Raw genomic sequence first — 25,572 nt, 5'->3', positions numbered from 1 at the left:
TGATTTTCAGATGGGAGTGCTAGAAAGGAGAATTGAGTCATTAGTTACATCTACCCATTTGGAAGCATTCCAAAGAGAGGTGTTAGAGAAACCAAAGATACATAGCATTGAAGAGCTACTGAAGGTGGATATGGGTGGCATGGTGACTCAGTGGCTAGCACTGCTGCCTCACGACTGTCTGTATGGAGTTTGCACATTCTCCCAGTATCTGTGTGGGTTTCCTCCAGGTGCTCTGGTTTCCTCCCACAGTCCAAAGATGTGCAGGTTAGGTGAATTGGCCATTCTAAATTGCCCATAGTGTTAGGTGTATTAGTCAGAGGGAAATGGGTCTGGGTGGGTTACTCTTCGAAGGGTCAGGTATGGACTTCTTGGGCCGAAGGGCCTGTTTACACACTGTAGGGAATCTAAAGTACAAACTGAACTGACATTCACGAGAACACCCAAACAAAGCAAGATGTGTCACAGATGTAATCTTTTACACAAGAAAATGACCAGTTTTTAAATGACATGTGGCAGGAAAGAGTGGTAGTATGCAGAGTAGTTTGATATAGCTACAAGAGGCCACACATTCACCCAGACTGTGCAGGTGCATTTTCAATACCACAATAAAAGGCCAGCTGGTATCCAGTCAGGCATATAAATAAAGTGAGTGATTGTCAAACTAACCTTCAGAGTTAATAGCTCATGAGTAGCCCATTATCAAATGGACAAGGAGAACTGCATTATGTAGAAAGCAACAATCACAGGTTGTTTAGTCGTTGGAGCAGTCATAAATGGATCATGCAGGACATGTGTACCTTTCGGGGGGGGGGGGGGGTGGGAGAGAGAAAGGGGGGGGGGGAGAGAAAGGGGGGGTGGGAGAGAGAAAGAAAGAAAGGGGGGGGGGGGGGGAAGAGAAAGAAAGGGGGGGGGGGGGGAGAGAAAGAAAGGGGGGGGGGGGGGAGAGAAAGAAAGGGGGGGGGGGGGGGGAGAGAAAGAAAGGGGGGGGGGAGAGAAAGGGGGGGGGGAGGAGAGAGAAAGGGGGGGGGGGGGGAGAGAGAGAAAGGGGGGGGGGGGGAGAGAGAGAAAGGGGGGGGGGGGGAGAGAGAAAGGGGGGGGGGGGAGAGAGAGAAAGGGGGGGGGAAAGAGAGAAAGGGGGGGGGGAAAGAGAGAAGGGGGGGGGGGGGGGAAGAGAGAGAAGGGGGGGGGGGGGGGAAGAGAGAGAAAGGGGGGGGGGGAAGAGAGAGAAGGGGGGGGGAAGAGAGAGAAGGGGGGGGGGGGAAGAGAGAGAAGGGGGGGGGGAAGAGAGAGAAGGGGGGGGGGGGGGGGGAAGAGAGAGAAGGGGGGGGGGGGGGGGAAGAGAGAGAAGGGGGGGGGGGGGGGAAGAGAGAGAAGGGGGGGGGGAAGAGAGAGAAGGGGGGGGGGGGAAGAGAGAGAAGGGGGGGGGGGGAAGAGAGAGAAGGGGGGGGGGGGAAGAGAGAGAAGGGGGGGGGGGGGAAGAGAGAGAAGGGGGGGGGGGGGGGAAGAGAGAGAAGGGGGGGGGGGGGGAAGAGAGAGAAGGGGGGGGGGGGGGGGGAAGAGAGAGAAGGGGGGGGGGGGGAAGAGAGAGAAGGGGGGGGGGGGAGAGAGAGAAGGGGGGGGGGGGAAGACAGAGAAAGGGGGGGGGAAGACAGAGAAAGGGGGGGGGGAGAAGAGAGAGAAGGGGGGGGAGGGAAGAGAGAGAAGGGGGGGGAGGGAAGAGAGAGAAGGGGGGGGGAGGGAAGAGAGAGAAGGGGGGGGGAGGGAAGAGAGAGAAGGGGGGGGGGGAAGACAGAGAGAAGGGGGGGGGGGAAGACAGAGAAAGGGGTGGGGGGGGGGAAGACAGAGAAAGGGGTGGGGGGGAAAGAGAGAGAAGGGGGGGGGGGGAAAGAGAGAGAAGGGGGGGGGGAAGAGAAGGCGGGGGGGTGGAGGGGGGGGGGGGGGGAAGGGGATGTCAGGTGTGTTGAAACTAATGTTAATTCAAGGTGGCTAGTAACCTTGTGGAGAAGCACAAACTAATTAGCTTTGATTCAGCATTAGAAAGGGATACAAAATTCAGAGGACAGCAGTATTGGAACAACCAACCAACCAACCAACCAACAGAAATAGCAAAGTTACTGGGTAGAATGAGAGATATTGATATTAGAGCAAGTATATAACATCAGGAGCATAGTAAAAGGTTGTTGAACTGAAATAAAGTCATTGTTGACACCCATTACAGATTATATAAACATTTCCTTCCTTTCATGTCAGCTCTGCATTTACTGTTTATTCTCCAGCTTCTGCTGCTTGAAATAATGACATCACCATACTCACTATCAAAGCACCATGGTTAGATTACCTACAGTATGGAAACAGGCCCTTTGGCCCAATAAGTCCACACTGATCCTCCAAAGAGAAACCCACCCAGACCCATTCCCCTAACTTGTATCTACCCGATTAATGCACCTAACACGATGGGCAATTTGGCATGGCCAATTTACCTGACTTGCATATCTTTGATTTGTGGGAGGAAACCCACGCAGACACAGAAAGAATGTGCAAACTCCATACAGTGGCCCGAGGTGGGAACCGAACCCGGGTCTCTATGCTGAGGCAGCAGTGCTAACCACTGAGCCACCATATCGCCCTATGGTTTTTGAAGATGCAAATTTTTCTTTTAACTTTGCTCGAAAAAGGTGAAACAGTTGGTCTAATATCTTCACCAGTACCACTCCAGTATGCCTCCTCTTGCACCATCTTTGCTATCTTTTCTAATATATGGCACTCAGAAGTGGTTGCATATTTCAGTTGAAGTCAAACAACGGTTTTAAAATGTTCTCAATTTTTAAGGCATACTATATCATTCTACCTTTTTAAACAGAATTTAAAATGGCATCATTTTTGTTCATGTTGTCCCTCATTTTGACTACCAGCATGCATCACTTCAGCATCAGTTCTTCAATTTTCATTTGCTGTGTCTTTATCTTCCAAAATGCTACTATGCTTACTCACTAGTTGGGAAAAGTTAAATTGTACTGAATAAAGAATAGTTAAAAAAAGGGAATCACAGGAGCAAATGCAAAGCAGGCATTTTCTCAATATTGTTTCATCATTTGAAAATATATGATGATTGGATCATGGCCACAACTCCATTTTCGTACCTGTTCTTCACAAGCTTTGAGTAAGTTCAATGGCTCTGCAGTCCAGTATCTGCAGGAGAAAATTCTAAAGATTCAAAGCATTCTAAAGATATCTCATTTTCATCTTATAGCCTCTTTATTCTAAAATTCTAATTCTAAATTCTTCTTATTCATGCTTTATTGCTTTTAAAAATTGTCCCAGTCTTCTGGCCTACTACTTAATCTTGGTCCTATTGTATGTTTTTACTTTCAATTGAATACAGTTTTGTCTTATTCAATTAGATACTAGTAAGCTCATTTTGCATTGGGAATGCACAAAGCATAAAATAAAATGCTGGGTGATACACGTTACCAAGCTGGAATATGATAAAGTAACAGTAAGAGAGGCACCGATCTCAAAAAAGAGGACTAAGAACATAAAATGCTCCTAACTTCAAATGATATAGAAATGTTGAGAAAAACAAAGGAGGGACTACAGAAAGAGGACGTAGTTAAGAGTTCATAGACAGAATTATTGGCGATAGTAGTTTGAAACAACTTGATCAGACCTGTTGAAACACTTCCAGCACAGGTGGCTCTTCTGACCCAGAGAAACAATGCAAAATGAGCAAAGAACAAATAATGGTATAAAGTATACAAAAGAATAGGTGTGAACATGGATTTAAGGCCACAATCAGATAAGCCATGATCTTACAGGCAGAGTAAGAGGATCCAAATAGCCTATCCTGCTCCCAATTCATATGTGCCTATCACTGAATTTCAATCCAGCAACATAGGAGCAGGGTTGTATCTGGCTCTGGATAATGTTGACTAAATGAAATGCTTCAGCAAATGAAAAATCAAGAAAACATTATCATTGATGTTTCAAGTATATCAGAACATTGTTGGGAAAGCTTAGATGAATATAAACTTTAGAACAGTTATGGAAAAGGATAGCCTAGGATGAAAGTTAACTTCCTTCAGTCTAAAAAAGATCAGGCATAAATGGAATGGGATCAACAAAAATAAAATTGAGCAAAACAGGAAAAGAGCAACATGGAAGTGGTTAAAAAAGGGGGAAACTGGAAGTGCACGCCTTCTTGTACCTTAAAACGGTATCTGGATAAGAGGATAGAGCCATTAAGGCAGTATATGGAATGTGAGGCAGTGTTTAAGAGCAGGTAAGCAAAGCTGTAACTTTACAAGCCATAGCTACAGCATTTTGTACAGTTCTGGAATTCACATTTTAGGATAGACATGATTGTACTGCAGAAAGGTGTGAGGAAATTTGCTAGGATGCTGTCTGGGCTGAAGAGTTTTAATGATGAAGAGAGATTGCATAAACTGCAGTGGATTTCCTTGCAGCAGAGGAAACTGAGGGTACATGATTGAGTTACATCTTTTTGTAAGAGGGACATGGCGGGGGCGGGGGGGTTGAAGACCAGAAGAAATTTTTTCCCTTGATGGTGGGACCAATGACTAGCTGACAAAATTTTAGGCTAAGCAGCAGATTTAGCAGTGGATGCAAGGTAAAAGGTTTTTTTTGCCTATTATATTGATAGACACACAAAGCTTCACAGATTTAAAATGAATGAGATGTGCATTTGCAGTGGCAAAACATACAAGGCTGTGGGCGAGGTGCTGGTAAATGGAATTAGAATGTGATGGTTTTGACAAGTGCAGACTTGATGGGCCATTTTCTATTGTGGAGACTTCTATGACTAAAAAGGAAAAGCATCTGCAGCTAAAGATCCCACAATGGTTATATCTAATCATTGTGTGGCCTACCAAATTCAAAGTGGACTCCAAAGCAAAACAAAAAAAAGTGTGCACCAGACTGAGCTCTTTGATGAAAGATTAAGACAGTTGATCAGAGGGTACAGCAATTGATATTGCAAATATGATCCTTTGAAAGGCATTTTAAATTACTCAGCATAAATTTATTCGATCAATTCGTTGTGGAGTCAAAGGAGAAACATGTTAAGAGTTCAGATAGTCGATGAAACAAAAGTAATCAATATTGAACAGGGCAGCGCAGTACAGGCCCTTTGGCCCTTGATGTTGTGCCGAAATGTGGAACCAATCTGAAGCACATCCAACTTACACTATTCCATTCTCTTCCATATGTCTATGGAATGTCTAGATTAGAATGGTGCTGGAAAAGCACAGTAGTTCAGGCAGCATCCGAGGAGCAGTAAAATCAACGTTTCGGGCAGAAGCCCTTCAGAAGCGCTTCTGCCCGAAACGTTGATTTTACTGCTCCTCGGATGCTGCCTGATCTGCTGTGCTTTTCCAGCACCATTCTAATCTAGACACTGGTTTCCAGCATCTGCAGTCATTGGATAGACATATGGGTAAAAACAATGACCATTTAAATGCCCTTAAAGTTGGCGAGTCTACTGCTGCTGCAGGCAGTGCGTTCCATGCCCCTACCAGTCCGATGTTCCTAACCATGCCCTGAGTTCATCTGCCTTCCCTGTTAGGCCCCTTGCATTGAAATAAATGCAGTTCAACTTATTAGTCCTACCTTGTCCCTGACTGTTTACTTACTTCTGTTCTCAGCTGTACCTGTCTCAGATTGATCTCTTTCCTCACTATCTCCCTGGGTCCCACCCCCACACCTTACTAGTTTAAATCCTCCCAAGCAGTTCAAGCAAATTTCCCTGCCAGTATATTAGTCCCCTTCCAATTTAGGTGCAATCTGTCCTTCTTGTACAGGTCACTTCTATCCAAAAGAGATTCCAATGATCCAAAAATGTGAATCCTTCTCCATACACCAGCTCCTCAGCCATGCATTCATCTGCTCAATCCTCCTATTCCTGCCCTCACTAGCTCATAGCATCGGGAGTAATCCAGATATTACTACCTACTCTGTGGAAAAGGATATGGAAGATATAGATTGTAGGGAAATAGATGGGGACATTTTGCGAAATTGATATTTGCAATATCAATTGCTGTACCCTCTGATCGACTGTCTTAATCCTTCAAAGAGCTCAGATTACAGAGGAGGAAGTGCTGGATGCCTTGAAACAGTTAAAGGTGGATAAATCCCTAGTACCTGATCAGGTGTACCAAAGAACTCTGTGGGAAGCTAGAGGAGTGATTGCTGGGCCTCTTGCCAAGATATTTGTGTTATCGATAGTCACAGGTGAGGTGCCGGAAGACTGGAAATTGGCAAACGTGGTGTCACTGTTTAAGGGCAGCAAAGACAAGCCAGGGAACTATAGACCGGTGAGCCTGACCTCGGTGGAGGCAAGTTGTTAAGAGGGAATCCTGAGGGACAGGATGTACATGTATTTGGAAAGGCAAGGATTGATTAGAGATAGTCAACATGGCTTTGTGCGTGGGAAATCATGTCTCTCAAACTTGATTGCATTTTTTTGAAGTAGTAACAAAGAAGATTGATGAGGGCAGAGCAGTAGATGTGATCTATATAGACTTCAGTAAGGAGTTCAGTAAGCAGTTCAACAAGGGTCCCCTTGGGAGACTGATTAGCAAGGTTAGATCTCATGGAATACAGGGAGAACTAGCCATTGGATACAGAACTGGCTCAAAAGGTAGAAGACAGAGGGTAGTAGTGGAGAGTTGTTTTTCAGACTGGAGGCCTGTGACCAGTGGTGTGCCACAAGGATCGGTGCTGGGCCCTCTACTTTTTATCATTTACATAAATGATTTGGATGCGAGCATAAGAGGTACAGCTAGTAAGTTTGCAGATGACACCAAAATTGGAGGTGTAATGGACAGCAAAGAGGGTCACCTCAGATTACAACAGGATCTTGACCAGATGGGCCAATGGGCTGAGAAGTGGCAGATGGAGTTTAATCCAGATAAATGCGAGGTGCTGCATTTTGTGAAAACAAATCCTCGCAGGACTTATACACTTAATGGCAAGGTCCAAGGGAGTGTTGCTGAACAAAGAGACCTTGGAGTGCAGGTTCATAGCTCCTTGAAAGTGGAGTCACAGGTAGATAGGATAGTGAAGGCAGCATTTGGTATGCTTTCCTTTATTGGTCAGAGTATCGAGTACAGGAGGTCATGTTGCGGCTGTACAGGACACTGGTTAGGCCACTGTTGGAATATTGCATGCAATTCTGGTCCCCTTCCTATCGAAAAGGTGTTTAGATTAGATTACTTAGTGTGGAAACAGGCCCTTCGGCCCAACAAGTCCACACCGTCCCGCCGAAGCACAATCCACCCATACATTTACCCCTTCACGTAACACTATGGGCAATTTAGCATGGCCAATTCACCTGACCTGCACATCTTTGGACTGTGGGAGGAAACCGGAGCACCCGGAGGAAAACCACGCAGACACGGGCAGAATGTGCAAACTCCACACAGTCAGTCGCCTGAGGCGGGAATTGAACCCGGGTCTCTGGCGCTGTGAGGCAGCAGTGCTAACCGATGTGCCACCGTGCCACCCGGTGTTGTGAAACTTGAAAGCGCTCAGAAGAGATTTACAAGGATGTTGCCAGGGTTGGAGGATTTGAGCTACAGGGAGAGGCTGAACAGGCTGGGGCTGTTTTCCCTGGAGCGTCAGAGACTGAGGGGTGACCTTATAGAAGTTTACAAAATTATGAGGGGCATGAATAGGATAAATAGACAAAGTCTTTTCCCTGGGGTCGGGGAGTCCAGAACTAGAGGGCATAGGTTTAGGATGAGAGGGGAAAGATATAAAAGAGACCTAAGGGGCAATGTTTTCACGCAGAGGGTGGTATGTGTATGGAATGAACTGCCAGGAGGCTGGTACAATTGCAACATTTAAGAGGTATTTGGATGGGTATATGAATAGGAAGGGTTTGGAGGGATATGGGCCGGGTGCTGGCAGGTGGGACTAGATTGGATTGGGATATCTGGTTGGCATGAACGTGTTGGACTGAAGGGTCTGTTTCCATGCTGTACATCTCTATGACTCTATACTGAGTAAAGAATAACTTCATAGTTAAAGGTTCCTCATGGAAGCATGATCATATGAAGAACTGCACATTCAAATTAAGTGACAAAGTTGGATCTGAAATTAGTACGACAACCCCACATCAAGGTAACCAAGTCAAAGCCAACCAAGTTAGTAAGGATGCATAGGGGAAAATAGATTAAAGGGGGAAGCTGGTAAAGACATACAAAAAAAATTCTTAAAGGTATATTCAATGGAGAAAAAAAAAACAAGAAAGAAAGATGAACATATCATAAATTGAGCAAAGTCAAGGGTAGGATGAAATTTTAGAAACTAGCAAAGCATGAATGAGAAATAAATCCAGAGTTATGGGTCAGATGTTCAAAAGAAGGAGACTTTCATAAGTAACACTAGAAAATGCACAAATCCCAATTTCCTGCTCTGGTGCCATATCTTTATCCTGATGTTTTACCCCCCTTGCTTTTCTTCTGCTTTCATTTATAATCCAAACTGTTTAGTTTCCTTTACACCTTCAAGCGGTTTCATTTGTAACTGAATTTTAACCATTTGTAAAGCGTCAGATGGGATTCCGGCATGCAAATGTTGCATGATTACCAGAATTCCTTTCTCCTTTCCTCACAGACTCAGGCAACCCCAACTGCTTGTTTACCAATTCTAAAAACCACCTTGCTCACTTTCTGTAAATCTCCTGAAGTGACTTTTAAAGCCATAGTACTATCACATCTTCAGTTCCCTCCTGTACTTCCTGTATTTAGCCACAATTGAAGCTTTTCCTTTCAGACTTGCTAAAAATCCTATTTTTCTTTTTCCAGCCCTGAATCCAGGGTTCTCTGACCTTATTGCTCCTACATTTCCCTTTAAAGGTTGCACATTGGACCTGTACACATCCCAGCTCCACCCCTAGGAAACTCTTACTGATAAGCATATCTTACTGGTAAGCACAAGGAATCTCCTGTTCCCTGGATGCTGCCTGACCTGCTGTGCTGTTCCAGCAATAAAGTTTCAACTTTGATCTCCAGCATCTGCAGACCTCACTTTCACACCCGGTTTAAACCAACCAAATGCAATACTTGAAATTAAAAGAAAACAAATCTCACCACTCACTGCCTTTGAGTCCAACAACCTTAAATCCAACCTATAAAGTGAGATTTTTTAATTCAAGCCAAGAGCCCCTAGTGTGTGTTATGGATCAGACCAAACCCCCTCAAAATATTAAGAGGATAGCTTAGATCTTTACTTTTTCTTATTTTAAATGCAAGTGCTAGATGTGTTCCAGACGCAATTTGATTGTTGTTTCAAGACTGATACAAACTCTATTGAACAGCATCCCACCCACTCTACCATATCCCGTAACCTCACACTTACCATGGCTAATCCACCTAGCCTAGGACTTCCTTGGATACCAAGAGGCGAGTTAGCACAGCCAATCAACCTAACCTACGCATCTATGATCTTTGGAGGAAAAGCACGGGGGAAAAAAAAATGTTCAAACTCTACAAAGGCACAGTGATTCAAGGGTGGAATCAATCCCAGGTACCTGTTACTGTGAGGCAACAATGCTAACCACTGAGCTATCATAATATTTTCAAACAACATTAGAGGATGAGGACTTGGCTTTCTAGGAGAATTTCAAAGTTTGTAGTTCAAACAAACAAATGGAATTACAAAAGGAAATAAAAAGTTAAAATCAACATAAACATTGATGTAATAGTACATTAGTTTCTCTCCACCTCCACCACCACCTCCCCCCCTCCCCCCGGTGATACGTTGCACGATCTACTATGGAAGTCCAAAACCGCAGACAGGGGCAAGCCCATTTATTTAAAATGGGAAACATACCTTTCTGGCAGCCTCCTGATTCCAGAAGGTTCCAGATATGTTCGGGCCACGGGAAACCACAGGTAACTGAAACCGCGGAAAAATTATGCAGCTTCGGAAGGTATTTAAGGAAGTACCAAACAGAAGGAAACAATTGAAATAGAAGTAATGGCATGAATGAATAAATTGACTTGAATGACAGCAATCAAAAAAAAAATGGTGGCAGTGATTTCCCCCCCTTCCCCGATTGGAAAATAGTTTGCATTTGCATGGACACCAAATGCTCAATCTACCAATGGTCAATACTGGGCTCATTAAATCTCCCTTTTTCTTAAAACTTTGCCATAAGAGTAGCAAACACATGAACAAACGAAAAACAAAGCTTTAAAACTGTATGAAAGTTGACAAAGCAGTAAACTGAGTGAAGATAATTACCAGATTACATGACGACAAAAGATTGTGAACGTAACAGCAGATGGAGGTTAACCAAATAGAAGTTACATGTAATGAACTTTGAAGGGACTAATGTGGAAAGATGGCACCCTATAAAATGGCAGCATTTTGAAGTGTCTCTCTCTTCTGATCTGTATTGTTGCTCCTATCATAAATCTTTAAAGGTTGCATAAGCAATAGCAAGACTGGTTTGAAAAAATATATGTTATGCAGTTTACAAATTGTAAACAAAATCAAATTGCTGGAAAAAAAACTTGATCTGGCAGCATCAGTGAAGAGAAAGCAGGATTTACATTGATCCTGTGACCCCTCTTCAGAGCTGATTGTGGCTGGGAAAAGTTGGCATACATGCTAGAGAAGGTGCGCACGTGCTTGTGGCAATTAGGGGATTCAGTGATAAGTAGAGATGAAGCTCAGAGAGAAAACCAGTTGAGCTAAGGAATGGATAAAAGGTCAGCCTGGGATAATGGATTGCTGCTAATGGTGACCATTAGTGGCTGACAATGGATTGTTTATGCTCGCAGTCCACATGATGGCAGTGTCTGGTTCTACCGAGGATGTGGGAGAAAGTGCACAGGCACCAAGTTGTAGGGCCCTATATTTGAGTCAAGAAGGTTGCAGAGTTCCCAAGTAGAAAAATAAGATAAAAGCAAATTACTGCAGATGTTGGAATCTGAAACCAAAGAGAAAATGCTGGAAAATCTCAGCAGGTCTGGCAGCATCTGCAAGGAGAGAAAAGAGCTGACATTTCAAGTCTAACTGACCCTTTGTCAAAGCTGAAAAATAAGATGCTGTTCTTTCAGCTTGCACAGAGCTTTGCTGAAGCACTTATCAAGCCCAAGACAGGAATATTGGTCAGGAAACATGGTGCTGCATTGAAATGGTAGGCAACCAGAAGCTCAGTCTTCTTGCAAAGATTTGTTTTATATCACCTTTAAAAACTTACTCCCTTTTACCAAAAGTCAAACAGAATGCAATCCAGATAAATGACGTAGGATGCAATTGGACAGGACAAACAAGGGCTCTGGAAAGCACCTTGTGGTGCATTTCTGTAACAAGTACTAATACAGTTTTACTAAGGGAGTGTGGTAACTGTCTGTGAGGAGGAGAAATGTGCACACAAATATTTGAAGTTAGTGTGAAACATAAGCTCTTGGCTTTATAGAAGCACAGTACAAAGTTATGCTAAACCTTTCCAAAAATATATTTTAGATTTAAGTTACTGTGCTGCATTAAATTCTAGGCACATTTTAAGAATGATTTCATTGCCTGAGAAAGGGGACAGAAGAGATGGACTAGGACAGTACTAGGGATGGCAAAGCCCAGTTGGAGAGACTTGATGCAGCTGTTCAAGATCAATACACAAGATGGATTTTCAATTAGGCAGCTTTAAATTGAATATTGGTTTAAATTATAAGTAAAATATTGTCAGAAGTGGTTCACAAAGTTGAATTTTGATCTTTAAAGAAAATGATCAACACAATTTTAACTCCTTTTAAACATTTTAAAATTAAAGAATGCAATTAATGCAATATGCTGTTGTCGTAAACATTAAAACGCCAAGCATCTATTTGGTCACAACACTCTACACAAATCAGCATGACAGCCGTGTGACAATTCAGAGGACTTCGTGACATACAGTTTTTTCCAACCATGATCTAGGATCTAAAAGAGGCAGTGGGAGCAGAATCAAGAACTTGATAAAAAGTTGAAGGAAAATTTACAAAGTTTGAGGATATTGTAGAAATGGTACTCAGTGGACAAATCTTTCAGATTGCTGGCACAGGAACAACAGGCTAAATAATTAGCTTCTTTTCTGCACCGATGAAAAATAGCAAAGCTTTGTTAGCATATGGAATACTCACCACAGGAAAGTTATGGTACAACCAGGGGTAACAGACTGAATATTATTGGATTGTTTTAGCAACAAGCTAATGTGCATAGAACTGGGTGATTGATCACGTGCGTCAATGCAAGACTTCCATGGTTATATCCCTCAATCAGCAACTATATTTTAGTCGAATTAACCCAAAAGCAAGAGGTTGAGAACTTTGAAAAATATTTATAAACTGAAAACTTGAGTAATGAACAAGTTTTTCCTCTTGATTTCTATGCTTTAAATATAGAAAGCAAGTGGCCAGCTTCTTTCAATAGCTGTGAATCTGGAAAAACACAGCAGTCTTAGATGCTGTCTAACCTGCTGTGCTTTTCCAGCTTCACACTGACATACTTTGGTTTCCAGCATTTGTAGTCCTGACCGTCTCCAGCTTCTTTCAATTTGCACAATTCAGTTTACCACCAATATTGCAAACACAAAGTTTACATTACACCTGGTACTCTGGACCTGAAAAATCCACATCCACAATGACAACCATTCCTTGACATGCAAAAGCCAACATCATACTTTGTATGAAAGTACTAAACTGTAACATCCTGTAGAAGAGCATTAAATCACATTCTACTTTGATGGCAAAAACAAGGAGGGTAGTTTTGAATAAGTTACTTTTATCCCTGTCATTGAGAAAAGAAAAATTAAATTAAAATTAGATGGGGGGGGGGGGAAAAATCACCAAGATCACCTGCTTGAAATGAAAAAGAACTACTCTGATCATAATCAAGACTTAAAAGTGCATTTACCTTTTTCTCAAGCTTTAACCAGTTGGGATATCCTTTGTTGTCTATATACTGGAGTCCAAAATACCAGATCTCTCGTAGGCCAACTGTTTTAACTACCTGTAGAGAAAAAAAAAAGTATAAACATCAATTTTAAGCCTGCAGGATTATTGGAGTTGTTCACAGGAGTCTTTTCGAACTATATATTACATTCAGCTTTGAGCTTTCCATGGGATAGGAAAACAGCATCAGAACAAAAGTTCACAACTGAAACTTGGAGTAGAAGAGTAATGATTGTAACAAGGGTCAGCCAGGTGAACCTCAAAATGAGTTTCCTGATTAGGGTAGTTAACCTGGTTCTGTTAGAGGACTATTAGAGGTTTTGTCCTCTCGGAGCTGGCTCCAAGGAAGCCAGGCCAGTGTCAAGTACCATGCATGTGTACATAAAGTGTTACTTGGTGAAGGGTACTGGGCTCTGTGGAGTTATTTCCATTGGAACCTAATTAAATGGAATCAACCAATTTTGAAGCAAAATGTGTTATTGGGCTGATAGACAGCCTAAAGCAACAGTGCTTTTGAAGACTCCTTTAATAAATATCAATATTGCACTCAGTTTTATGTAGGCAGTAAGGGAATAAATAAATTGGTTTGGCAGAGGAATGTCTTCATCAAGACCACCGAAGATGGAAAGGCTGTGCATTGCTGCTTGGAAATATTTTATATCCCAGCCCTTTGTTAGCTATGGTTCAATGGAAAAACAAACAAGCAGTCTCAACGGATTCAAAATTAAAATGTTGACTTGTCTGCAAAAGGCAATCCTCTGGTCTGAAAAACAATTATTTACTACAGCTGTTTTTGTCCTTTGTATACAGCCTCTCTCATTAAAATGTTTGCCAGCTTTGTTGGCCTCCCCATTCACCACAGGGTACACAATTAAAAAGGAGACAAGGCCAGGTTTTTTTTTTAAAAAACTAAACGCTTGGCACAGAAATAAAATATTAGATTGAAATAAGGTCGGTGTACATGGTTACAATGAGAATTCGTATCTCTTTAATTTAGTGGTCTATATTTAATCATGCTGATTCTATAGATGTTTTCTTAGAATCCCTACAGTGTGGAAACAGGCCCCGAGGCCCAAGAAGCCCGCAACCACCCTCTGATGAGTTATCCCACCCAAACCCATTCCCCTACCGGATTACTCCATATTTACCCCTGACTAATGCACCTAACCTACAGCTTCTTGAAAGCTATGGGCAATTTAGCAAGGCCAATACTTCTGGGAGGAAACCAAAGCACCCAGAGGAAATCCACACACACGAGAAGAATAGACAAACCCCACACAGACAGTCACCCAAGGTTGGGATCGAACCCAGGTCCTTGGAGCTGTGAGGCAGCAGTGCTAACCACTGAGCTACCGTGCCGCCCCATGTACAGTTAGTTTCTTGTAAGATACATAATGCAGTTTATTAGCAGCACTGCATATATAAAAAAAGCGTTTAAATACATCTGGTTATCTTGGATGCTATTACTATTGGCATCATGATGACACTCTTTGATAAATAAGATGTCATCTGCAGTCAATGGTATAATGTACAATAAGATACAGCAATCTTAACATTGTTTGATGTCACATAGCCAGATGCTTAACTTTTATGGTTTGGAATGGAGGAGAATGTTGGGCCAAGTTAAAATTGAACTAAATACATCCAGTGTAGATCAACACCACGCCCTGTCCCACAGAAACCCCACTCCAAGGTGCAAAGAATACAAGACCAGACAGGAATGTAATGGATTTGGTTTATGAATTTTAAGAAAGCATTTGTTAAAAGTACCACTAATACGATGGTTAACAATACAAGCTTTTGGGGAAAAGAATAAGAGGGAAGAAACATTAACATTATTGAAGCTTCTAAAATTTATTTGAAGGAATTTTAAGTAACTTAAAGATTGTTCTGTGTGAACTTCATATTCAGTTTTAGTGGTTCAACACATCACACAATGGTAAAAATGGCTAAGAAGAAATATTTGGGCAGCACGATGGTACTGTGGCTAGCTCTGCCTCACAGCATCAGAAACCCAGGTTTGATTCAAACCTCAAGTGATAGCATGTGTGGAGTTTGCATGTTCTCCTATTTCTACATGGTTTTCTCAATTCAGAGATGTGTCTATCAGATGGATTGGCTATACTAAATTCCCTTAGTATCCAGGGATATGCAGGGTTACATGAACAAAAAGAAGATGAAGCAAATATTTTCCTCACCAAGATGGGATTTGATTTTTCTGTAGCCAAGTTGTCTAAGAAATTGCAGTACTATGAAATATGTTGAAATTAATAACATTCTAGACTCATCATGACTAACAGTGAAATTTCACTGAGGGTTCTTATAGTCCATTAAAGGAAGCTGTTGCCAAGAAATATTTGCAGATTATACTCTTAATTAAAAAACTTGGCATGGTGGGCATGATTTAAATTAAGATAAATGACTTTTACAAGAAAAGTCTATAGGAGACTTAAAGAACAACCAAGATTTTGACCAAAGGAACTTGACATGGAAAAAGGTACAATGTTGAGACCACAGTCATGGAAATGGCAGAAAGGACAGTTGCAACTTTCAAGGGAGATATTTTCCTGAGCTGGCAGGGAGACCGACTGGATATCACAAGACTCAGGCCCCGTCAGCCAAGCTAGGTTTCAAAGTCATAAATGTAGATGCTACCATGGCAGCCATCAACCATGTCAAACTGCCTTATTGTAAGATCTAGGAACTGGAAATATTGACACACCAAGCCATAGTAAGAGTCTATGTTGCAGTCATGTGCCAGCTGAGGTCATGAAAAATCTAAAACTAGTTCAGGATGTTTTCAAAAATCAATGCTTTCTATCCTACATGTACAATAGGTTGTAAATTTGGTTTTTTTTGAGGGAATGAATTTTTTTTTTTTTTTTAAGAATAATGAGAGAATAGAAGTTCTGTAAAGTAGAAAATTTCATGAAGTGAATCTGGAGTCTAATGCTTGCATTCCAATTGTTGCCGTAAAGGAGAGAGCACTGGTTTGGGCCCATTCAGTCCTCAATTATGCAAGTACAATGGAGTTGGACAATAGCTGGAGATACATCCACATTTAAGGAGGACTAGAAGGATGAACTCAGCCAATGATGTGAGCATAAGAGGTACAGTTAGTAAGTTTGCAGATGACACCAAACTTGGAGGGGTAGTGGACAGCGAAGAGGGTTACCAGATGGGCCAATGGGCTGAGAAGTGGCAGATGGAGTTTAATTCAGATAAATGTGAGGCATTGCATTTTGGGAAAGCACATCTTAGCAGGACTTATACACTTAATGGTAAGGTCCTAGGGAGTGTTGCTAAACAAAGAGACCTTGGAGAGCAGGTTCATAGCTCCTTGAAAGTGGAGTCACAGGTAGATAGGATAGTGAAGGCAGTGTATGCTTTCCTTTATTGGACAACGTATTGAGTACAGGAGTTGGGAGGTCATGTTGCGGCTGTACAGGACATTGGTCAGGCCACTGTTGGAATATTGCGTGCAATTCTGGTCTCCTTCCTATCGGAAAGATGTTGTGAAACTTGAAAGGGTTCAGAAAAGATTTACAAGGATGTTGCCAGGGTTGGAGGATCTGAACTACAGGGAGAGGCTGAACAGGCTCGGGCTGTTTTCCCTGGAGCGTCGGAGGCTGAGGGGTGACCTTATAGAGGTTTACAAAATTGTGAGGGGCATGGATAGGATAAATAGACAAAGTCAGAGAGACCTAAGGGGCAACGTTTTCACACAGAGAATAGTATGTGTTTGGAATGAGCTGCCAGAGGAAGTGGAGGAGGCTGATACAATTGCAACATTTAAGAGGCATTTGGATGGGTATATGAATAGGAAGGGTTTGGAGGGATATGGGCCAGATGCTCGCAGGTGGGACTAGATTGGGTTGGGATATCTGGTCGGCATGGACGGGTTGGACCGAAGGGTCTGATTCCATGCTGTACATCTCTATGACTCGATTACTCTCGAAAGATCAAAGAACAAGATAGCACAGGAAAGGCAACATGCAGTTTGGGTCACGGGGATCCACTTGTTCTGGTCTCGGGTAACACAGATATGATTAAATGTTTGGGCAGTATTGACACAGTTGTTCTAAATTACAGAGGTCACTGATGTGTGGGTAGAAACATAGCAGTGGAGAGAATTAGCGGAATTCAATATTTGCAACCATTCCCAGGTTCAATAACGCAGCTCTGAAGAATTTAAGGAAGCAGTTTACTGATTGAAGCCGAGCTCAGCTTCAGAAACTTTTACCTGAGCAAAAATTTATTTCCACATTAAGCTGGTGTTCTTTGAATAAGAAATAAAATGTAAAATTTCAGATTCAGCCAAGTCACTGAGGGCACATTCTACAATTGTTACAATACAGCATTATCCTCGTCAACCAGTTTGTAGCTTTCAACACAACTATTCACAGCATTATCTTCATTATCCATCTTGATGAAACGACATTCAGTTAGACCTAGATTTAACTATCCAGTTATGGTCAGAATATCCTCAACAATGGCATCTCTCGATGCCATCAGTTAATTGAGAATTATCCAGAGGATCTCTTGTTGCCTCTTGTGCCAGCATGGGGTCAACCTATACATGTAAATTAACTGCAGCCAGCTGTCTCTCTCCACGGTCATCTCTCAGTCATTTGATTGGCTCTCATTCCATTTGTTTCCTTGACTAGCTGAAATAGACAGTTCCCAAGTTATTGTCTTATTGATCCTAAGGTAACTTTCTGATCAACCAACCTCTCTCCTCTGTCAAGCCTATCTTCATGTAATATTGATTAGATTAGATTACTTACAGTGTGGAAACAGGCCCTTTGGCCCAACAAGTCCACACCGACCCACCGAAGCGTAACCCACCATACCCATTCTCCTACATATACCCCTTCACATAACACTACGGGCAATTTAGCATGGCCAATTCACCTAACCTGCACATTTTTGGATTGTGGGAGGAAACCGGAGCACCCGGAGGAAACCCACGCAGACACGGGGAGAATGTGCAAACTCCACACAGTCAGTTGCCTGAGGCGGGAATTGTACCCGGGTCTCTGGCGCTGTGAGGCAGCAGTGCTAACCACTGTGCCTTAGCTCATTTCTTTCCAAAACTCTCAAGTCTCAGGACTTGACTATTTAGATTAGATAATATTAGATTCCCTACAGTATGGAAACAGGCCCTTTAGCCCAACAAGTCCACACCAACCCTCCGAACACTAACCCATCCAGACCCATTCCCTCTGACTAATGCACCTAACACTATGGGCAATTTAGAAATAAATTTGAATAAATTTTAAATAAATTCTGGCCACTTTATCTTTCCATGCTATGTGAACATAAACTCATCTGAACAGCTGGACTGATGCTAACTTGCCAAAAGACTTGCGCATTCATTACCTGCTCTCTGACCTACATTTAACTCAGGTACAATAGCAGCTGCAGGATAAAATTCTCCTTGAATAGAAATCACTCTTGCTGGTTCTGCAGCAGGAGAGTCGACTCATCACCCTTACAGGCAGCACAACTTCAGAGCTGTGAGTTGATACTAATCACCAAGTTATCCATGAAGTACTTTACATACACAAATGACATGCAGTGTCTGAAAAAAAATTAGGGAAAAAATTTTGATGTCAACAGGATGGCAAAAGAAAAGCATTCAAATTTGTTCACGATACATAATGGATAGTTAGGGAATATATATCCCCTGGACTTCCTTACGAATATGGTGCACCAAAAAAATGGAATTATCTTATAGAAAATGATTTGGAGACGCCGGTGTTGGACTAGGGTGTACAAAGTTAAAAATCACAACACCAGGTTATAGTCCAACAGGTTTAATTGGAAGCGCTAGCTTTTGGAGCGCTGCTCCTTCATCAGGCGATTGTGGAGTACTCCACAAAGTCTAAGACTAGGTTTGACAGTCAGCAATGCTGAGAGCAAAATAAAAGCTATTGAAAACAAAAGGAACTACCAAGACAAATAGGAAGATGCCAATAGGTTAATTAAGATGTAGACTAGAGGCAGTTAAAAACGGTTCCCTTTGTGACATTCATCGCTTATCTATTTCACCTCTATTTTAAGCTTCCAGATCCCTTTTGAAACTGCTTTGCTTAGTTCTAGTTTCCCCTCCAGCAATAGCATTCTTTCACCATTCTTGTCAACTTCAAGCAGGATCATGTTTGTAAGTGTCCCTTCATCCCATGAATCAGTCAGGTATACCTTCTTTAAACTGTTTGCGATGTACTCAGGTCTTCTCTTAATAAGAGAGAGCCACTTCAATTATAATTACAAAAACAAAATATACAATCATATTCTATTTCATACTCAGTCATACAGCTTAGAAAAAAAAGGTCCTTTAGCCTCCTATGTATACACCAAATAGACATCAAACTATACTAATCACCTTCACTCACACTTTATCTTAAGTGTTCATCCAGATGCTTCTTAAAACATTCAGTACCTGCCTCCACTACCCCCTCAGGCAGCACATTCTATATTTCTACCGTCTTGTAGATGAAATGAAAAAAGGTTTCCTCAGACCTCCACTAAAATTACTTAATCCTCACCTTCCAAAGTTTGCCCTATAGTTTTGGAATCCTCTCCCCATGGCAGACCTGTCTCATGACCCAACCTATACATGCCTCAATTTTGAGGATTTTGACTAGATACTACCTCAGCCTCCTCTGCTCCAGGAAAACAAACCCAACCTCGCCTGTCTCTCCTCATAACACGATCTTTTCAACTCAGCCAGCATCCTGGTGAACCTCCCCTGCACCCTCCCCAGTACAATCACATCCTTTCAATAGGATGGCGCACACAGCATTCCATCTGAGATTGAACCAATGTTCTATCAAGGTGCAACAGGACCTGCTGCTATATTTTATGCTCCAGCTAGTGAAGGAAAACATCTGCATGCTTTTATCACCCTACCAACCTGTGCTGACACCTTTAGGGATCTACTGGAGGAGCAACCCAGGATGAATAGAATTGGATTAATCATCAAGAACAAACTGGTCAACTGACTCTCAGCAGCAACTATTATGTCAGGATTCTCCATTGAGAAATTGCCATGGAAATGGCTGCCTCCACTCCACGCTTTGATGCCATGAGCTCAAAAGGAAGCTTCCTAAAGATGATAAAAATCACCATTGAATACTTGAGCACCAGGGTTGGAAAGGACAATTCTGGAAAGGACTAGAGAACAAAGCAGTGAGGAATTGCAACTGCAACAGGACTCTCCTGCTTAACACATGTGTGGAACATCAGCCAGTCATCACCAACACTGTCCTGCCAAAAAGTTCAAGATTTCTTGGAGTCCTCCACAATCAAAACTACTGGCACAAAATTGACTTAACCAAAGCAACAACAGTGCAGATGACCACTGGCCAGACCACTGGTTCATCAACCTTTTAGTGCCCATCAAATACCACCAAAAGCAGCTGAAGAAACAGTTGAGAAAAATCTCAAGGTTGAGTGGCTTCAAGAGCGAACATCCAATGTCTTCACCAAAATCTCCATCGTAACAGAGCATAGGAAACCTGAAAAGAGCTGAAGATAGCCATATCATACTGTGAAGAAACCATCAGCTAAGACAAGGACGCTCTAAGACTGGTTTGAAAAGAATGATCACATCAAAGACCTCACTGACAAGAGGAAAGCTTTCCATCCTGGAAAAAACATTGCCAGTGAGGCAGAGGAGAACTCCTGAAACAAAAGGTGGAATTATGAAGGAGAACGAGAGAAATCCAGAATAAAATACAATACCGAGAAGGCTAAAAGGAGTTGTAACTCTTTGCTGACAAGAACACCTGGAATTTCTTCAGTGCTAAGGAAATATACAGACTCAACATCCTTGGCCTCAAACTGATATGCAGTAAGGATGGAAGCTTTTTGTGGGGGAAAAGCATCAGCCTCCAAAACAGAAGGAACACTTAATATAATTTCTAAACTACAATACAATCGTTGACAAGAACATGTCTGGGGAAATCCCTCAACTCTCCAATGGTGGTCTTGGACTCCCCTCTAGCATGGTGGAAGTTGAAACTGCCATTAAATACACAAGAAGATTGGAAAAGCCATAGGAATAAATGGGATATTTTTAAACTTGGGACATCAGGACTTACTGAACACCTCCATCAACTGTACCTGAAAATCTGGGACAAAGAAGAAAGCCAAGCTGATCTCAGGGATGCTGCCATTGCCAAGAAAGGAGGCAAAGTGGATTGTGGGAACTGTCAAGGGATCTCTCTACTTTCCATTGCCCAAATCCTTGCTAGTCTCCTAGTCTGAGGAAATTCTGCTTGAAAGTCAATGTGGCTTCCAATCAAACCACAGATATGATTTTCACTGCTTAGCTACTCCAAAAGGAATACCAGGATCAATACCATCCATGCTACATGGCCTCCAATTTGACAGAGCTAAATCAAAAAAAAGGGCTAATGACAGCACTGTCAAATGCTGGCTGTCCCCAGTCAAATTCAATCAGATCCCGTCTCATCCACAGCCAGATGACAGCAATGGTCCTCACAGACAGCAATATCACAATTCTGATGTTGAGTCAGGAGGTCAAGCAGAAAGGAGTCATCACCCCACCCTTTTCTCCATCTTCATTGCCACCATTCGTCATCTTGTCAAGATGAAACTTCTAGTGGTGTAGTCACTCTCCAGGATTAATGAAAAACTTTCAACCTTAACTAGTTAAAATCCAAGAAGAAAATGACACCAACGTCACTCAACTTCAGTAGCCAGGAAATGTCAACTCTGTTCTCAAATCTTCAAGCCTCACTTAATGATTACATGGAAGCATACTGGTCAGTCTCAGCCTCAATCTTAAGACAACTCCTTTACCAACCTCACCCCAGTCAAATTTTGCCTCATCTATCCATTAAAGATCAATGGAAAATCCTCCCAAAACATGGAACAAGCCCCTTACTTGGGAAGCTAAGGCTGACATCAATGCAGAGATTTAATGAGGCATCCATTTATGAGCACTTTCTTTGGATGCCCAAAGGATGAAAGTCTTTGCCAAACATGACCTTGGTACGGATACCAAGATCCTTGTGTATAAGGCAGTCATTATCCTGACTCTTCTATATGGCTCTGAAACTTAGAAAACATATGGACAACACCTTAAGGCCCTTGGGAAGTACCACGAATACTGTTGAGACAGATTCTCTACATTCGTTGGGCGAACAAAACATACTAACGTCAACATTCCTGAAGCAGCTATCAGCATTGAAGTGAATCATCTGAAACAAATTCTGCTAGGCCAGCCATATATTTAGGTTGCTAGAGTTTCAATTGCCAAAACAAATAATCTTCATCCAACTCCAGGTACTCAAACAAGAGGACAAAGGAAGCACTTCCAAACTCCCTGAAGGCTTCTCAAGAAATGCAACTTAAATATCAATGCATGGAACATGCTCGGAGGAAACCCCTGTATGAAAGGGCACAATTCTTTCACAACACCCATTAGAAAGAGGAAGTATGGAAAAGGAACCAGAGAAAGGAATGCCAATAATCTCAAGGCCAAGGGCCACATTTGCCTCCCAAAAACACCTGCCTACATGTATGGTTGAAGATGTTGCTCTAGAATGGAGCTCATCAGCTGTGGAAGGATCCACAGAACCCATGATTAGTGACAATTTCTAGATGGATAATCATACTCGTTAGCCAATGATTGCTAATGAATATTAGCAAGTAAGACATGATACAAAAAGAGTAAGATCCTGCAACATGATTGGAGCGAGAAATGGTAGACTGAAGACGACGAGTAATAAAGTTGTAATCTCCAGATTGCTTTTGGTGCCTCATGCTTCTTATAGGAATAGCAAATGTCACATGAATGCCTGGTTAAAAGGGTTATGTAGGAAGGAGAGTTTTTGCCTTTTGGATCACTGGCATATTTATGGTGGAGGTGGGGCCTGTACAAGCTGGGCTGGTGAACTGGAATGGGCCAATAGCTTGGCTGGAACAGTTTCTCCTGCTGTTGAAGAGATTTAATTACTTTGGGAGGGGATGGTGCACAGAGTAGAGGCAACGTCAGGATCAAAGACCATTCAGATGTAGGACACATACTAGGACAGTCTAGCAAGTGGAAGAGACCTAGGCATGATAAGGCATGTGGAAGTAAGAGCTGAACTGCATCTATTTTAATGCTTGGAGCCTGACTGGTAAGACTAACGTTAAACATTGATCTGTATATTGTTGCAATCAAATGAGACATAGTTGAAGGGCAGGCTAGCACCTCAAACTTTCCAGGGTATAAAAGCTCAGGTGTGATTGGTTAGTTGGGGGTGGATATGGATGAGAGAAAAGGTAGTGGAGGCACTGCATTATTGATTAAAAAGGAAACCATCAATGATGTGAGAGATGATGTCCTAACAGGCTCTGCGGATGAGGCAGTGCTCGAAGCAGCTTAGAAAGAAAGCAAAAATAAAGCATTCAATTGCTTTGTTGGTATTATACTGCTGGCCTTCCAGAAGGAATGAAAGGAGCAAATATGTACGCAAATCACAAGTAGTGAGACAAACTCTTAGGGGAAATTCAAATGCACCAACATTATCTAGGATTGCTTTAGTGTGAAAGAATAAGATGGGCTGGAATTTTTAAAGTGCAATCACAAGAGCTTTTTGTGCCTGTATATAGATAGACCTAATTTTAGGGGAATGAACCAGTCAAGTGAGTGAGCATTTTGGGGAGTTTCAAAGTCATTATGAAAGGGCTAAGAATAGATATGAAAAGTGCAGCGCTGCGCTTTTCCAGCAACACATTTTCAGCTCTGATCTCCAGCATCTGCAGACCTCACTTTCTCCTCTAAGAATAGATATATAGGATCTGGCAAACAGATCGGGAGCAGCTATTTGCAAGCAAGTCTACATTTGGAAAAGCAAGAATGTAGAGCCAAGGTGTTCCTCTAAGAGCAAGGGCAAGAGTAGCAAGTGCAGGAAACCTTAGATGTCAGGGGATAGACAGTTTGATAAAGGAGGAAGAAATGTTTGGTACAGTACTTAAAACAGCATAGCCTTCAGGAGGATGAGGGGTGCTTAAAAGGAGGATGGCAAAAAGAGGTGATGTAATACCCTTGGCACATAGGGTTAAGGAAAATGCCTTGGGGTTTAGCAAGTATATTGAGTCAAAGATGATTACCAAGGGGACTATTACAAACTAAAGGGGCAAACTGAGCATGGATGTGGGTGAGGTCTTAAATAAATATTTCTTATCTGTATTCACGAAGTAGGAAGACATTGAAGCTGGGGATTTCAGTTGGTGTATTGAGATCCTGGAATATGTTAAGATTAATAAAATATATTAGATGATCTAGCAGGCAAATAAAAAAGTGAATAAATCCAAAAGGCCTGAGAAGATGCATCCCTGCTGCAACAAGAGGCAAGGGAGTAGCTTGCTGAGGTGCTGAGCTTGCCGAGATATTTAATACTTTGCTGGCCATAGGTGAAGTGCCAGATGGCTGAAGGCTGGCTATTTAGTACCTTTGTTCAGGACGGACAGCAGGCTTATGCCAGGTCATTACAGACCTGGTAGTATGACAGTTACAGGGGAATTATTGGAAGAGATTTTGAGAGACAGGATAGTCAGCATGGTTTTGTTAGAGGAAGATTTTGCTTGACAAGTTTTTTTGATAAGGTGATTAAATATTTTGATAAGGGCAGTGCATTTGATGTCTACATGGACTTCATTAAGGCTTTTGAAAAGGTCCCACATGGAAGGCTGGGCCAAAAAGAAAAGGTAGAGCCCATGGGACCCAAGACAAGTTGGCAAAGTGGATGTAAAACTGGTTTGCAAATAGAAGGCAAAAGGCTGATGGATGCAGCTGGTTTGTGTGAATGTAAGTCTAACTAGTGATGTACGACAGGGATCAGTGCTAGTATCCTTGTTTATGATGATCATTAATGACTTGAATGGGATTATACCCTCTATAGTCAAAGTTTGCAGAAGACACAGCTTGGCGTTGTTGTTGAAAGTGAGGAGGATTGTCTCAGACAACAGAACGTAGAACATTGCAGTGCAGTACAGGTACTTTGGCCCTTGATGTCACGCTAACCTGTGAAACCAATCTGAAGCCCATCTAACCTACACTATTTCATCATCATCCATACGGTTATCCAATGACCATTTAAATGCCTTTAATGACGACAAATCTATTATTGTTGTAGGCAGGGCATTCCACATCCCTACAGAACCTACCTCTGACATCTGTCCAATATCTATTACCCCTCAATTTTAAGCGAGGTCCCTTTGTGCTAACCGTCACCAAAGGAAAAAAATGCTCTCACTGTGCATCCTACCTCACCCTGATTATCTGATGTATCAATTAAGTCACCTCTCAACCTCCTTCTCTCTTACAAAAACAGCCTCAAATCCTCATAAGGCCTTCCCTCCATACTATGTAACATCCTGGTAAGCGTGGCAGGATGGAGAATGGGTAACTGTCACACACACAAAGGTGAGGTAAGTAATCCAGCAGACCCCAACCCCAAGGCCATTCCAATAGCCAAATCGGTACTCTGTGCTGAATTCTGGTGATGGTGATAATGCCTTAAGGAATTGCAGCAAACCAAAACCTGCAGTATCACAGGATGCTCAACTGCACCAACCAGGTAGAAAAAGG

General features: G+C 42.3%; 1 protein-coding gene across 2 annotated transcripts in view; it reads right to left on the bottom strand.

Annotated features, from left to right (window-relative positions):
- ezrb (ezrin b) overlaps nucleotides 1-25,572 on the bottom strand; it is a 127,270-nt gene that overhangs the window by 39,541 nt on the left and 62,157 nt on the right. For both annotated transcript variants that reach the window (XM_043696173.2, XM_043696175.2), the window contains exon 4: nucleotides 12,922-13,017. In XM_043696173.2, coding sequence (XP_043552108.2) covers nucleotides 12,922-13,017 — 96 coding nt within the window. The remainder of the gene's footprint in view (nucleotides 1-12,921; nucleotides 13,018-25,572) is intronic.

The sequence above is a fragment of the Chiloscyllium plagiosum genome, unplaced genomic scaffold (genome assembly GCF_037043375.1).
Source record: "Chiloscyllium plagiosum isolate Xiang-an unplaced genomic scaffold, Cpla_swu_hap1 HiC_scaffold_10, whole genome shotgun sequence".
In the NCBI taxonomy this organism is placed as follows: Eukaryota; Metazoa; Chordata; class Chondrichthyes; order Orectolobiformes; family Hemiscylliidae; genus Chiloscyllium; species Chiloscyllium plagiosum.
This window is presented reverse-complemented; position numbering and strand designations above follow the sequence as displayed.